The sequence below is a fragment of the Amblyomma americanum genome, chromosome 7 (genome assembly GCF_052857255.1).
Source record: "Amblyomma americanum isolate KBUSLIRL-KWMA chromosome 7, ASM5285725v1, whole genome shotgun sequence".
NCBI classification, from domain to species: Eukaryota; Metazoa; Arthropoda; class Arachnida; order Ixodida; family Ixodidae; genus Amblyomma; species Amblyomma americanum.
Genome location: NC_135503.1, coordinates 163496504 through 163513590, shown reverse-complemented (window position 1 = coordinate 163513590; position 17087 = coordinate 163496504). Strand labels below are relative to the sequence as shown.

Genomic DNA, 17087 nt, shown 5'->3' with positions numbered 1-17087 from the left:
AAGAGCGTTCCTCGAACCGAACCGACAGTCGTCCAATGTTCCAAGAGCAGGCCCCACGTTGGGCGCCAGATGTGGGGTTGACATGGGGAGATAAGTACTTTCTCCCCACTCAATCGCGGCTGACACGGTTCAAAGCCGCCTGGACCCCACCCCGTGATCGCGTACGCTACCGAGCGCACGCCGACCACGGCGGGCCTTGCTCTGGGGGAACAAAGGAACGACACATTGGCTGACACAAACAGGCATTTATTGCTACAGAAACAATAACGCCAGCTAGCAACAAGGTACGCTAATGAATCAAGGACGTCCGACTCACCAGCAAGGTTCCGAGCGAATGTTCGCCCGCGCTAGGGCAAGGGATATAAACTCCGCAGGCCGAACGGGACGAGTACGGGAGCCTGTCTCCCCGTCGCTTCTTCGCCCCGCCGGCGAAGAGCGGAGCCGCAAGCGACGCGTCCGATCGCGGCGATTATCCCGGCCCAAGAGAGCCCATCTCCCGCGGGCAGGCTTCAGCAGTCTCCCCCGCAGCGACGCTGGCGCCCTCTCTTGCCAGTTAATGTAACTGACAAGGGAATCCGCTCAGCCTCGAGGGGAGACCGCCGCTGCACGGTGCCTCGCGGGAAAGCAAACTCAGGGGGCTGCAGGGCAGGTCCCCACACAGTCCACGACCAACTGGCAGCCTTGGATGACGGCATTTAACAATGCTCACAGTCGGCAGCGCGTTGTTGTGGAGGGCAGCTTCGGCCTGCTGAAGGCGCGGTTTCAGCGGCTCCTTTACATCGACGTCGCAAGGATAAGCCAGGCGGTGCACATTGTGCTGGCAGCTTGCGTGCTGCACAACAAGGCAAGAAGGCGCGGCGACGCGATGGAAATGCTGGAAGAGGTGGACAGCGGAACCAACGTGTCGCCAACCGAGCCTGCCGACGACGACGAAGAGTGTGCTGTCTCGGCAGGAACTTTGCGCGACAGCGTGGCTCAGAGACTGTAATCGTGAAGTATATATGCCTCCTGTGTATGCCTTCCTTCATTTGTTTTTTCATTGCTTGAGTTTATATTATAATGCATGCATTGTGAGCTTCCATCACTCTTTTACATTTAAAGATAAAATTAAGGCTGAAAGCATAGAAATTGAATTATTTGCTTTCAGCAAAAATATATGTTAGCGTTATGTATATATATGTTGCCTGTTGGGACTATAAATGAAGCAACGCAATTGGCACTGTGATGATTGACTTGCAGCTTTTCAATCTTTTCTTTAAATGTAATGGAGCGGTCTTCCTAGATTTTTTTGCCAACAGTATTAAATTTTTGTCCTTTTCATTTCTGTGCTTTTGTATTTGCATGCCATTTCTTTTTTTTTACATTGAAATATTTTTAATATACACTGCAGATAGATGATGTGGTGAAGAATGGCGTATTGTTAATTGCAACTGCGCTTTAATTAAATGGCTGTGACCGTTCTTTCTTACTTTATATCAAAAGATATGGTTTTACCTCATCACAGTTATATCCCAGGTGTTGATTTGCTAATGGGAATTGCTTTTTTTGTGGTTTTATTTGTCCCAGAAGGAACAGTTTTTTTTTTAGTGTATATATGGTCCTAATAGGGCATCAGCTGATTTTGTGCTGGGCTCGTCTTCTGGTCCGTACTGCGAACTTCTGGCTGAAGTGGGATTTGCTAGCTCCTGCTCAGAACTTTTTGTTGTTGAATTGGCAGCCTTTTCTGTCGTTTATGTTCCTGAACCGTGCACTAACAAAATTTTTTAGCTGAATCTCATGATTTTTCATGCAATAAATTGCATAAATAGTACTTAATTTGAAAAAAAGCTTTGCTTATTTATTAACCATACTCCACTAACACCTGTGGCCTGCCCTTAATGAGGGAGTATATCATGAGCCCATGGGAAATGAATGTGAGCTGTATAAGTTTCTGATATATGTTGTGTGTATTGCAACGCTTTGTTGTTGGTGGACCTATGTTTGAAGCTCTGTGTTCTCACTATAGACAAATCTAGCTGTGTGGTCCTGCAGGATGACACATTTTAGTGTAGGTTAATTTCTTCTGTTCTCTTCAGTTCTTGGAGTATGCTACTGCCTGCCACCTGCTTAATGTAGCAAGAGATATTGGTACACAAAATGATGTTCATGTGTGATGCTTGTGAAATAAATTTTCGTGCGTAAATCATGCAGAGTAGCCTTTCAGTTTTGTCTCCATATATGCTTGCATTCTTCCCCCTGGACAGTAAATGACAAGAGGCAGTGTGTAAGCTAAACAGCTGGAATATGAGACCGGTGTGCGACAGAGAAATTTTAGACAGTTATGCTCTACAAGTAATCAGAATGTATATTCAACTAAACACCGAGATCTTATTACATATGGTTGCAGAAGATGAAGCATTAGGATTATTTAAAGTACACACATATTGAAATTCAATATAATTGAGGATAAAAGACTAATTTACAAGTGTGCGTATACACGTGCACTTGCAGCCAATTAGTGGAAATATACGGAACCATACAGGTTGAAGCATGCATACAAAAGCAATTAATGAAAGTTATAAAAAATGTCTACTGCTTACTAGACAGAATAAAAGAAAAACTATGCATTAGTTAGGAGGCTTGGAGAATGTTGGGAGGAAGAGGTTCATCGCTCACTTGCTCCAACCACCCCATTAAGTGCTGCACCCCCCTAGTGAGCAGCAATCTTTCTTCAATGGCCATCCACTGCTTTGTGTGTTAGCTTCGGGCACCGTAAGATGGCTGACAACATGTTCAAATGTGCATTGTGTCCTCTGAACAGTAAATGACAACAATAATGAGAGCTAAACTGCTGGAAGGATGGTGTGTGCTAAAGAAATTTAGACAAAGTATGCTCTGGAAATTTTGTTGCCATCCAATTTATTATCAGTACACACAGAAACAAGTTATCAGAATGTCATTGCATGAAACACGCATGCAGATCTTATTAGAGGGTTGTAAAATTTATTAAAGTATGTACACAATATGAAGTGCAACCACGAACGAGATGAATATACGTGTGTCTAAGTGTACACACGCACACACACATACTACCTCAATGAAAAGAAAGGCGAACAACCCGGCGCCAACACGCTTGTGAGGCTTGTGATCAGTCATTATAAAGAATTCCGTTCCTTCTAAGTAATGACAAAACTGCCGGATTGCTGCGTAGACGGCCAACAGCTCGCGTCCGAAAGTGCTGTAACGCTGCTCGGTGAGTGTCAATTTCCGAGAAAAGAAAGCGATCGGTTGCCATACTCCTTTGTTAAGTTGTTGAAGGACAGCCCCCACAGCTGCGTCCGAGGCGTCGACCGTGACGCACTGTGGGACTCCCGGTTGCGGGTAGGCGAGAAGTGTGGCGTCGGCGAGGTGTCTCTTGATCTCTTGAAAAGCCGCTTCGGCGTCGTCCGTCCAGAGCAGCTCCCTAGCAGCACCTTAGTGTGTCAACAGCAGAAGGTGGAGAGGGTGCAGAACGGCCGCGCACCGAGGTACGAAACGTCGGTAGTAATTTACAAGGCCAAGGAACTCGCGCAGCTGGCGCTTAGTGGTGGGTCGTGGAAACTTCTCGACAGCTTTAATCTTGTCTGGATGAGGTTGAATGCCAGAGCTTGAAACAACATGGCCAAGAAAAGTCAGCTTCTCGGCACCCAGCTCGCACTTGTCCGTGTTAGCCAGGATGCCATGCTCCGCCAGGTGCTGAAACACTGATCGCAGATGCGCCTCATGCTCGTCCGGTGAAGTGCTTGCGACGAGTAGGTCGTCGAGGTGTGCATGGCAGAAGTCGAGGCCATGCAAAATGCCGTTGATAAAACGCTGGAATGTCTGTCCGGAGTTTTGCTGGCCGAACGGCATGCGCAGAAACTTGAACAGGCCGAAGGGCGTGGTTATCGCCGTCTTCGATACGTCCTCTGGAGCCACGGGGATCTCATGGTACGCCCGCACGAGGTCGATCTTGGAGAAAATCGCCACACCATGTAGGCTGGACGTTACATCATGAATGTGAGGTACCGGATAGCGGTCTGGCACGGTTGCTCGATTGAGGGCTCGATAGTCGCCGCAGGGTCGCCAGTCTCCTGGTGTTGACTTCGGCACCATGTGCAGTGGAGACGCCCATGGGCTAGCGGACGGGCGGATTATGCCGAGCTCGAGCATGTGGTCGAATTCCTGTCGAGCTGCTTGCAGCTTTTGCGGGGACAAGCGGCGTGGGCGTGCGTAAACTGGTGGGCCTGTGGTGACAATGTGGTGGCATACATTGTGTTTGACGGCCGCGCTGGCCTGTGGTGGCCGCGTCAGTTCGGGGAATTCGCCGAGGATGCCGGTGAATCGTGTAGCGCCCGGCGGTGCTACGAGCGTGGGGCTGAGGGGAGGATGCCTGGATGGCTTCCCACGCACTTCTGCGTGTGACAGGGGGTCCTGTAAACGCCGGTTGCGGACATCGACAAGCAGTCCGAAGCTGCGCAAAAAGTCCGCTCCCATGATGGCAAATTTTACGTCAGCCACGACGAAAATCCACCGAAATGTAATCTCGAGGCCCAGGTCCAGCGGGAGAGAGCGTTGCCTGTACATCGGTATCGTCGTATTGTTGACAGCTAGCTTGCAACGGTGCTGCGCACGGTCGTTTGCGATCGGCTGGCGACGCTGGCACGACACTAACTTCCGCCCTGTGTCGACTAGGAAACGAGCACCTCTTTCGCGATCGGTCAGGAAGAATACCGATGGGCGACTGTCCGGCAGGGCGGGGGACTGGTCACCCTCAGCGCTGGCCCGGGGCGTTTCCCGAATTTTCACAGGGCGGCACACAGTTCCGTGCAGCGTTGCCGAATTTGCGGTGGTACCAGCACACCCTGCGTTGCTGTGGTTGTGATGCGGTACGCTGTCGTGGTCGCTGGTTGCCGCTCGAGTGCAGCGCTGCGACGGTGTCTGCGAGGCGAGAAATTTCCTCTCGCATCTCTTGCAGGGAATTGGCGGACGGTGCGTCTGCGTGCACCGACGCGACTGTGGACACGGCGACAGCCATGAGTTTGTCGGCGAGCTCGGCCATCTTGGCAAGGTCTGTCTCGCCCGACGCCGTGAGGCCTATCCGTACGCTTGTGGGAAGCCTTTGCAGGAACTGTTCCCGCAACAAACGGCCGTCGCTTGCTGTCGTGCCGCCGGCCAGTTGTTGCATGTGGCGTAGCAACTGGCTGGGCCGGCGGTCGCCAAGTTCGGCCTCCCGCAGTAGCTGCTGGAAACGCTCCGGCTCTGTAGGTGTGACACGGCGAATCAGTGTCTCTTTTAGCGTCTGGTAGGCGTTCTCTGCGGGTGGTGTTAGCAGTAGGTCCCGCACCTCGCTGGCTGTCGCAGGCGGAAGGCTGCCCACCACGTGGTGGTATTTAGTGCTGTCAGCAGTGATGCGGCGTGCAGCGAACTGCGACTCAACTTGCACGAACCAAAGTTCCGGGTCGCCAGTCCAAAACGGAGGTAGCTTCACGTCAAGTACGGCTACCGTGGGACTGCCGGCGTCGCTTGGCTGGTTCATGGCTATCACGTCCGGGTCACCAATTATTGGCACGCGCGAGGAAAGCAGAGACGAGGCGTGGGGCTTGGAGTCTCGGTGCCAACTAGTTTTATTCTTTCTTTGTGCGCCGGCCCTCTCTCGGCGGCCGGCTGGCTACGGTCGACTACGGTCGGCTACGTTCCGTGCTGGCAGCACCGCGGCTTATCCGCAGCATATTTGTGTTCACCACAACCCTTTTTATACATCGTCAACTTGGTGCCTTCCCGAAAGTCACTTGGATGTAAATGCAAGCTACAAACTACAGAATAATTTGATGTTGTGTTTGGCTGCCAGTTTTTCCTTCTAATTACCTTGAGCCATCTTTCCCGGAGTTCTAAGCCGGCAGGAATTTCATGGAACGAAACGCCGGGCTTCTTGTTTCGCTGACTGGACGTGCAAAACGGAACGCAACAGCAACGCATTTTCTCTCGCTACTCCCTCCAGCAAATGCAGTCATCAATGTGTCACTTGTTAAACGGTGACACTAAACACACCACACAAATAATATAAGAAACAGCGCACCAGAAAGCATACAGTATATTGCGTTTTTATCGTGAAGACTAAAAAATTTCTCCGCCTCAACCGCTGGCTCATTTGCGATGAAACTGCACACAGAGCTTGCGTATTATGGTAACTTTTGTATCGTAGCAAGTTTGACATCGGTAGTTACTTAGTTTAGCCGTGCATGTTGCGAAAACGTAATCGCCTACGTAGAGATGGCGAACCAAAACCCGCAGACGACGTTTTTTCGTTAAAGGGCGGCAGTGGCTCCATATATTTTCGGCAATCGAAAGCGTGATTACAAGGCCGCCGAGGCGAGCGTTGCAAGAAACGCTGGCCCTTTGAATATGGCGTTCCGGCCGTTTCGTCTGCTTCAACTGAAGCACTTACAACATTTTCGGCTAATTGAGCGGAAAAAAATATCAGAACAACTGATTTAGCGAGGCTTTACCTTTGAAAGAATAGTGTTTGCAACGCTTGTTTCGGCTGTTTTGACGCTTTCCACTGCCGAAAACAGATGGCGCAACTGCCGCCCTTCAGCGAAAAAACGTCGTCTGCGGGTATTGGTTCGCCGATCTCTATACGTAGACGATTACGTTTTCTTTATTTTTATTCGAGAAGTGTGCCATGAGGCATAAGTTGAAAAAGGAAAGAGGGGGGAAGGAATGCACGGGATTGAAAGTTAAAAGAAGGAGTGAAGAACCGTTGCGCTGAAGTAGTCGCAGAGGTTGTTAATGAAACGGTTGTCCATTGTCCACTTCACGAAGTCACTTTCGCGGTTCCACCGCAGGCCCACCTCCCTGAGGAGCCGTTTTCTGATAGCAGCCGTCGCTGGGCACGTCCACAACAAGTGCCGCACATCACATATGTCCAGTGCAGCGCTACAGTGAGGGCACCTGTCAGGTAGTGGCAGATCTTTGGCACGCCACTGATGACGGACAGATGGTGTCAGAGCCGCCCCTGCCCGAATCCGGCGCACGGATACCTCCTCCTGCCGAGTAAGACTACGGGGGAGAGGGTGCGAACACGGAGGAATTAGAGCGCGTGTTCGCTGGCGCAGAACTTCGGAATCGGAAACGTGGGACAGGAACGGATCTGGGGGAAGAGGGGAAGGTGGCGGATCGTCTAATGTATGAAGATGAGTCATAGCATCCGCTTGAATGTTATGTGGATCCTGGGCATGGCCACGAATCCAGTGTATGCGCACAGGACATGGATACTTTGCGCAGAGCACATGAATAGATTGTGAAATCTGGAACGTTCGTCGAACAGCCTTAAGCTTTTTAAGGGCGGCGCGGGAGTCGGTGTAAATGTGAACTGTATTGAATGTTGGAACGAGCGGAAGGGAAGCAATGGCATTGTAAATGGCTTGAAATTCCAATGCCAGGGGAGTGCACGTATCCGCAGTATACGTCGCGCGAGAGTTGAGATGCGGATGAGATGGACTATACACAGCAGTAACTCCCCTCTCTGCAGAATGAGATGCATCCGTGTATAATATGCACCCTTCAGGCAGATACGCTGCTGATACCGACGGGGAAACTGTGGGGCGATTGTCAGTGAGCTGGCAATAGGACCACGGTGGAAGTGTCTTTAAACGATGAAGTTTGAGAGACTGTTTTTGAGCTCTATTTGCCACCCGTTGGTCGATGATTTCACTGAGTGTATTAAGTTGGGCGAACTCCTGTAGCACAGGTATGGGTGTTAAACGAGGCAGATATGTTATGACGCGCATAGCCTCACGATTGATAGCTTCAAGGGAGTCCCACTGTCTGCGGGTGAGACGTTGAAATTGAGCCTGATATACTATCCGTGGCTGAAGGATAGAGCGCACAAGCTGGCGGGCCGTATTGAGCACGTGCGCCGCCAGAGCGCATAGCTATGCGACGAATCAGACCTAGAGTAGCGTGAGCCGATTTACGGGTGGCTGTCAGCCACGGGGTGCCAGTCCCAGATGTATGGAGGAGAATACCAAGAATACGAACAGTTTCTACCTGAGGAATAAGAGAATTATGTACCGTAAAATTTAAAGGGGGAGCTTTCCGTAAGGCGGCTTTATTTCCAATTCGAATGAAACATGATTTAGTAGGAGAGAGTGTTAGACACAGAGGTGGGAGGCGAGATGTCAATACATCCAGCGCGTGTTGAAGGACCGACTGATGAATAGACGCATCTGGATGACAGCACCACAAGGTGATATCATCGGCATATGCAAACACGCGGATAGAAGGGATGGTCTCTAGGGCTTGAACAAGAGGAATAAAGCCACATTAAATAATGTGGGGGCGAGAACGGAGCCCTGCGGCACTCCTCTATTGGATGTGAAATTACCAAAGGGCTTTCCGTGGACACGCACGCTGAAGGTTCGATTTGCTAAAAAGGCGTGAATGGAGAGGAGGAACCGGTGAGGGAGACCAAGAGTTTGAAGGGAGGCAAGAATGGCAGAGTGAAGGATATTATGCCCTTGTTATGTCTGTAGCGATTACGGTTCGTACAAGGTGACTCAGTGGAGAGTGGTCAAGCACGTCAGCAGCCAAAGTAGCAAGGCCGTCCTCCATTCCAATTTTTGGGCGGAAACCAATTTGGGAATCTCGGTAACAATCATGGGATTCCAGCCACCATGATAAGCGTGCGGCTAGAATGTTTTCATAAAGCTTGCAGATGGTAGGGGTAAGGGAAATTGGATGAAGAACCGAGAGAGATACTGAAGGCTGACCTGACTTGGGTATTGGAACCACAATAGAATGCTTCCAGTCTCCCGGCATGACGCCAGAAAGCCACACTTCGTTAAAAGTATCAAGTAGGGTTTCCAAAGCCCTCCCTTCCAAGTTACGGAATAAGGAGTTAGGTATGCCGTCGTGCCCGGGAGTAGTAGTAGTTTTTAAACGGTCAATGGAGGCCAGCAGCTCTGCCATGGTGAGGTCAGAAGTAGTCCCATCGGGGGGCTCTGTTACCGATAAGTCAGGTGGAGACGTAGCGGTGCAGTCATGGTTTGGAAAAAATTGACGGGCCGCTTGTTGTGCAAATGTGTCCTCATCCACATTTAGCGCGAGGCGAATGCTCTCTGTGTAATCTGCAACCTGAGAAGGGCCCTCCATGGCGTGAAACACTCTCCAAAGATGTCGATTGCCCTGCGTAGAGGACAGGCGGGCACACCATGCAGCCCAGCGTTGCCTGCCTAGCCGCTTTGCATAGCGCCGCGCCCGTGCGGTAGCGCGGTGAAGAGTAGGAAGAGCCGAAGGGTCATCGGGGTGACGAGTAGCGTAAAGATCCGCCTGGCGACGAAGAGCCCAGAGATTCAAGAGATGTATGTCCGGGTTTGGGTCGTCTTCATTTACAGTAGTGGTAATAGTGTGAGTAGCGAGAACAGCCGATAGAGTAGACAATGCTGAAGAGGGGTTGAATGTAGATAAATGATTGTCTGCGCGTACAGAGTCCCATGATGTTATTCGTACAGTGCGGCGTATTTTCCGTAGACGCGTAGGCGTGAGGGAGATAAAAATAGGGCTGTGATCGCTACCCCAAGTATCAGAATCAACAGCCCAACGAGGGTTACCGAGGCCTAACCACCAAATCAAATCAGGTGAATACGGTCCATCTCGTGGGCGGGTAGAAGTATTCGGGTGGTTTGAAAGTTGAAAGGAATGATCCGAAAAGCTCCCTTGGATGTGTGAACCCCTTGAGGAATCCGATGGGTAACCCCACGCAGTGTGTGCGCCGTTGAAGTCACCACTAACTAGAATAGGAATACCCGAGTTCGTAGATCGTAGAAAACGAACCCATCCCAGATTGGGAGATGCGGAGCCAGGGCGACTATAAAAAGAAACTAGAATAAGGGGTGTGCGTGCAGGTTTTACGAGAAGGGCGACAACCTCTTGACGTGTGTTGCACCACCGTGAAAGGTCGAGCGGTGTATGCGCAACTGAACTGTGAATATAAATTGCAGATTTACCTGGGCTGAGGGAGGAGGCGGTGCAACGGCGATCAGGGATAGATGGTGAATGGTATGCGCAGAAACCTGAAAGGCGTGGGAGTGCATTATGCTCTTGCAGTAGGAACGCCCATGCCCTCAGCTTTCCGTCGCGAAGGCGGATGTTCACTTCAGAGGCCTTATTAGCGAATCCTCGACAGTTGCACTGCACCACCACCGATGATGATGCGCTGTCCATGACGAGGCCGAAGAGCTTCCACGATGAGGGATGTCCCCTGCTTCATCAGCGCTAATATCTTATCCACTGTCGGGGTAGTCACGGCTAACAGGTGGTCGGCACCTGATTGTGGGCCAGTGCTTACCCTACGTGATTCCTCTGATGATTGCTCCCGGGTTAATGAGAATTCTTCGAGAGGATTGAGAACGACGCTGTTCCCGGCGCTGGGTGAGTTCGTCAAGTCGGCGGCGAGCCTCCGCGATTGCATTGTCTAAAGCTGTGTCTTCATCTGTGGTATCCACATGTGATGGATGCACTGGACGTTTTGGCGCACTATTTGATCCGGGAAGGTGAGCCGCTTGTGCATATGTACGCTGGCGAGGAGACGTATGGAGAGCAGCAGGCTCAGATAAAGGAAGCTCAGGGAAGTCGTTGTCGTCACATGCGAGAGCTGCAAAGCGATTACTTGTAGGAACATCAATTTTTGCAGGCGACTTGTGAAACTTCTTCGCTTGCTTCTTCTTTGCACAAGCGGGGGAGCGAATGTCATGGTCCGGCGATTTGCACAGGGCACAATGAGCTGTTGGTTCATTTATGTTGGCCACAGCTGCTGGATTAGGGCAGGTATTTTGCATATGTCCTTCTTTGTGGCAGTGATAGGAAAAAATACGACGAGGTCGGAAGGGCTGTGGTTTGACGATCGCACCGTAGTAGGTAAGGTACTTCGGGAGAGTCAACGGGCCTTGCAGAATGAGCAGGTATGAGCCCCGGCGATCCATAGGCCGTGCTTGCAGTACAACATGAGTTGAGCAGCGAATATTTGCGCGCACCTCCTCGGGAGGGCTCGCGCTGTCGACATGATAAACCATGCAGCGGAGTGTGTCAGGACCAGATGCAAAATATATTTGCACCGGGACATGCTGCTGTCATCCAGGGGGATCCGCGTAACTGCGCAAAGTTTCTGGGCGTCCATCAAGGATGACAAGTTTACCGTGATGGTGTTCGATGGGCGATGGACGACAAACCCGCAGTAGTTCGAAGAGCCAAGGGCATGGTCAATTGTGGCTTGAACATTCCGGGCAGGGATGGCAGTCATATCAAAGCGCAATGTAGGCTTGATGGTAACGCGGAACGAGTTCGCAGCAGGCGGAAGAGAGCCTTGACTCACGGGAGGCATCTGTGGAGGAGGCTCAGACGCTTGTGACGGCCCTTGGTGGGAATACTGAACTGGCGCGACGCGCACAGTTTCTTGAGGGAGTGCCACGGGCACGGAGGCGGTAGAGCAGTCCATGTCACAGGCCAAAGTCGTAGCATCGGAAGACGGCGCAGGCTGGAGTCCCAGAGGCGCTGACGATTGCGTGGACGTGGAGGCTGCGTCAGGTGGCAACACAGCGGGCAGCCGCGTAGCCGTCGTCGACAACGCAGAATCCATGCAAACGCGTAGCGCGGCCTCGCTCGGCAGCGCCGAGCTGAGCCTAGCTTGCCCCTGAGGGTTCCGGTTGGGTTTTCTCACTTGAGAATGCGCCCGCCGTGCCGGGAATTTCTCCGCAGGGGCGTCGTCAGCATTCGGTCTCACGGAGGGCACTGTCCGACCCACGCCACACGCGAGAAGACAGCGAAGAGCGAGAACACAGACCTAGAAGCAGACACGTAGCCACCCACTAGGTCTTCGTCTTCTTCCTTTTTCGATTACGTTTTCGCATCTTGCACGGCTCAACTAAGTAAGTATCGTTGTCAGACTTGCCACGATACAAAAGTTACCATAATACGCAAGCTCTGTGTGCGGTTTCACCGCAAATGAGCCAGCGGTTGAGACGGGGAAATTTTTGAGTTCTCATGATAAAAACGCACAATACTGTACTTTTTTGCTGAAACGGCAGTCAAAAGAAAGTTCTGTGCTGCCTGCGTGTCGTCATCTAGGATGGATGGATACGGCTGAACGCTTTAAATCGGGCGGTGCTCAACAGCCACCTAGCCATGACTTATGAAAATTTACTCTTATCTTGAATTTATCCACCATTCAGATAACCTTCGCTTGGTTACTTCTACCCGCTTAAAATCTACTTTCCCCTCACTGTCCTTAAACCCCAATGCCTTGGATAAATGAGCCCCGCTGCTTTCCACTGTAGGGTGCACAAAGCCCTTTTAAGTATCAAGTGTTCAGCCGTTTCCTCCTCCTCACCGCACGCAACGCACAACGTGTGTATCTCGTGGTACCTGACTCTATGTGTCTTAGTCCGCAAATCTCCCGCCCTGACCTCCAACAACAAAGAGCTTCCCCTACAATTATCATAGATATTTTCTTTGGCAATTTCCTGCTTAAAAATCCTGTATGTTACCAGTGATGATTTTGTCAGCATCCCTGTTTTCCACAGAGCTCTCTCAGTTTCTTTAAACTTTTCTTAACGGATAATTGCTGATTTGACACCCTACTGCTGTCCAGATATTTGCTTGTCAATTTTCTAGTTGACAAGCAAATATCTGGACCGCTGTAGGGTGTCAAGCGGTGGCTCAGTGGTTAGGGCGCTCGACTACTGATCCGGAGTTCCCGGGTTCGAACCCGACCGCGGCGGCTGCGTTTTTATGGAGGAAAAACGCAAAGGCGCTCTTGTGCTGTGCGATGTCAGTGCACGTTAAATATCCCCAGGTGGTCGAAATTTTTCCGGGGCCCTCCACTACGGACCTATTTGTTCCTCTCTTCTTTCACTCCCTCCTTTATCCCTTCCCTTACGGCGCGGTTCAGGTGTCCAACGATATATGAGACAGATACTGCGCCATTTCCTTTCCACCAAAAACCAATTATTATTATTATTATTATTATTATTATTATTATTATTATTATTAATCTTCTGGTTCGCTTTCTCCATTTTGTGTCAACATTCCTTATGTACAGGTATCTGAAAACTTTCCTAGCCCACTGCTTTTACCCACTTTCTCTCAATCGCTCCTCAAATGCTATCTTACTGCTAGCTGTTCTGCTCTCGAACGACGCCCATCCCATGTCCCCTTGTACCCCCTGAATTGGTGTATTGACATGTGCTCCCAAAGCTAGCCTCCCTACGCCACGTTGTTTAATTTCTAACCTTGCTAGAACATCTGGTCGCATGCACAGGACCGCATTACCGAAAGTCAGACTAGGAACCGTCACCCCTTTCCAGATCTCTCTTACCACTTCATACCTATTGTAATTCCACAGTGCGCTATTTTCATGACAGCTGCATTTTTCATGGGTCAGCTGACAGCGCCGCCATATGGCGGACGCGCGCTTTTGGCTCGCTTTGGCTAATCTCGTGGCCTGACGGTTTGCCGTGGGTCGTGGTCTAGTGGTGCAGCAAGGGCCGGCGTTATTTCGACCAGGTGAAAATAACGGAAAGCCAAGCCAAATCGTTATTCCGACTTGGTCGTAATAACGAAAGCGTTTTTTTCACCCATGGATTATAGATTGGCTTGGCGTCATTTGTGATTTGTGGATCGCGGTCGTGCGGGCGCGGGCGTTTTGCATCGCTTGCTTGTTTGATCGGCCTCTGGATGCTCTGGACGTGTGGTTTGGCACATTCGTTGTGAAAGGACGCTTGTGTGGTTTGTGTGCTCGCACATGTGTAGTGCATGTGCCTTCGAAGGCGCTCCAGAAAAATGAAAGTCTTTTCGAAGCTTTCTCAGGAAAATCTTGTCGTAATTGACCGTATGAAAATACGCTTTCATTTCGAATAATTTATGGGTCGTTCGAGTGGCCATATGCGCGCTCATCCGTTCCGAACTTTCGTCTTGATTTGCGCAGAGTATAGGCAAGTTAGTAATGTGAATTCTTTACAACGTGTGGCAATGGTCAGAAATAGGATCAGGCACGGTGGTTCTGCAGTCCCCGAGGCATCCGTCGGTCGAAGCGAGCAGCGGTCCCATACGTACAGGGTCGTCCACCCTGAACACGCGAGTGCGTGGCTACACTCTCTGGAGGGCCACTGCGTCCGACACGGCCATTCATCGCAGTCGAGTGGCGCAGAAGTTGGATCTGGGCGTGGCGCTTCGCGTGATCTGCCACTTCGCTTCGATGCGCGGCTGAGTCGGACGCAGTGGCACTCCACAGAGCGCAACCAAGCGCTCGCGTAACGACAAGAGAAGAATGCTGCAAGTGGCACGTCGACAGGACCAGATGGTATTCCGATTATGTTAATAAAGAAGTTAGGACCAAAATCCAAGCAAACATTAATAGAGTTAGTGAACAAAATGATAGTGGATGAATGGCGATCAAGCATAATGAACTTGATATATAGGGGAAAAGGGGACAAAGCTGACATAAGCAAATACCGTCCCATAACAGTGAAGTGTGTGGTTTATAAAGTGATTATGCAGATTATAAAGGACAGACTGCAGGCTTGGATGGAGAACGAGGGGGTGCTAGGGGAGCTACACAATGGGTTCCGGAAACAGAGGAGGTTGGAGCTAGGACAATGTTTTCATTGACACATTATATAGAGATTGCTAAAAAGGAACACAGGCCCCAATGGCTAGCATTTCTGGATATCAGGCGAGCCTACGGCAGCGTTATTCAAGATGATTTGTGGGAAACAATAAGCACATCCTATGGCGATCAAGTAGAATGAACACGATAAATAAGGGAAAGGGGTACAAAGCTGACATAAGCAAATACCGTCCTTCAGAAACGCACTGCGTCGAGTCTCGGTTAGCCTGAGCAGTTGTCGGAGGAAGGTATTTAGCAATGAAGAGGGAGCATGCCTGGAGCGTGCGAAGATGCGGTACGCGCGCGCTTCTTCGCTGTTATCGTGGTGGCCGCATTAAAAATTCCATAGAATCATCGCTGTATTGGAATCTATAAATTCTGTATTTTAAGGTGCAGGCGACAAGAATAAAGCGGATGGCAGAAACAAAATTGTCGGAGCGAACCCACGCAAGCGCATTTCATACAGCGCTGTTTGTGCAGTCTGCCGCGGCATAGTTTCGTTCTGGTGCTGTCGTTCGCGCTAGCGTCAGAGCGTCGATGTAACAAACAACAGACGCACAAAAAATCACTTGGTCTGTAGGTGTGCTGGCGTTGGCCTGGGTGCTTCCAGAAGTCGCCGAACGCAGCGGCGAACAAGTGCCTATATAGAGTACGTGTATAGTATCGCTTTTTCTGGCCGGCGTCGCCATTACGCGCGCATTGAACGAATTCCGGGACGGTGTAAACTACCATCGTGAGATGACTTTCGCGACGTACGACAAGGGAATTATGCAACAATTGTATTATGTAGCAGATATAGGCGATCGAGTTTCAGTTGAAGGGGCTTCTGTGGCAGCTGGACTATCTGGCTCATACGAATAAAAAAAAAACGTACCGGGAAAAACGCAGCAACCGCGAACGTAACAGCGGGTTCTACTAGATGTTTGTTTTGCAAAGGGAAAAATTAATCCTGCCTCTTTTCATTGCGAGGGCTAGAAGCGCCTGATGCGGAATTACATCCTATATTGATATCACCGTTTCGCTGTGCCGCATGCAAGCACTATGATCAGTGCGTTTAGTGGTAAAACCTTTTATGCGCGATCATTCCTCAAACACACGCTCACACAGTGAATTCTCGTTGTTTCGTGCTCACTTTTATAGCTCAAACTTTCGGTCAATCTATTGGAACTGAATTAAGAGCGCCAAGAGTGAACGCGTGTGTGCGGCGGTGGTTTTGTAGTCGTGCTCCGTTTGAGCAGTCTCATATATAAATTTGTCGCTATATTAAACTTTTGAGATTTTCGACAGGTCTTTTGAAGATGAAGACAATATATCCAACGGTCATTACGTTTAGGGACAAATTGCGCGCGCGCTATGGGTGGGAAATATATATATATAGCCACGTACCAATGGTCAGGCATTCGACGCCTCGATACTTCAAACTATTAAATGACCGAAAATTTGTTCAAACTATGCTGATTAGAAACAAAGGGTAAGGGGACCGAAAATAGTTCTTTACGCAGACTTCGAAATAAATTTGGGAGCCCGACCATGGGTTGGTACGGGTCTTTTCATTCTTATGCGACCGCTCATCAGCACTGTCAGCGGCGCCTCATAGATTCCACTCGATAGGCCCCGCATTCGGTAAAATAAACTGGTCCCACGTCGTGGCAGGAACAAGAGCGCAGCTGGGGAGAGAAACTGCACTTCGAAAGCACCGTGTGACAGGGGTAGTAGATGAGTGGTTCTCCACGATGGCCACATGCAGCGCGCTGCATTGCCATGCTTCATCGGTCAGGACAGGTAAGCTGTACGGCCGTTGCGTATGCTTATATTACCGGCAGCTTTGTCGCACTGAAATACGCGATTTTGACGGGCGCAAAGTGCCAGTTTGTAAATACCGTCGGTTTGAATTAAGCGATTTACCTGTCTACAGTACACACCTTACATACCCCTCTGGCAATGATGGCCCTCAGCAGCTGAGAAAAGAAAAAATTGACATTAACAGGTGATGCGAATTCACTCAGCTACCGTCCTGCTTGAGGAAAGATAGGTTACAACAGTAAGAGAAGACTATAAATCAAATTTAGCGAATATTTAGGGCCTCTTGTTAGCAGTTAAAGCCAGATATTACCCAGTTTGTGCACCCAAAACATAAATCACAAAAACCAGGGTAAACACAATTCCTGCTCAAAAAGTGCCTTCAAGAGAAATGTAATTTTCCAGTGCAACAGTCTCAAGCTACCGTATAGAAACTGGCAGATGTCTTGAACCTGAAGGCAATGGATAAACTGGCCATGCAATGGTTTCCATGTCATGTTGCATGGCATGAATTACCGAGGAAGACATCGTTTTCATTATGCTCTTTTACAGTGCAGTTTCGGGTAAAGCGAATTTCACAAACTGCCAGCAAGAGCCGTGCTACAGAATCCACCTCGTTTGCAGC

At 50.1% G+C, this 17087-nt stretch overlaps 1 protein-coding gene across 1 annotated transcript; it reads right to left on the bottom strand.

Moving 5' to 3' along the window:
• Nucleotides 1–4771: 4771 nt before the first annotated feature.
• LOC144098202 (uncharacterized) lies at nt 4772–5536 on the bottom strand. Its single transcript, XM_077630706.1, has one exon. It carries the CDS (start codon nt 5534–5536, stop codon nt 4772–4774), a length of 765 nt encoding a protein of 254 aa, XP_077486832.1.
• Between the last annotated feature and the right edge of the window lie 11551 nt (nt 5537–17087).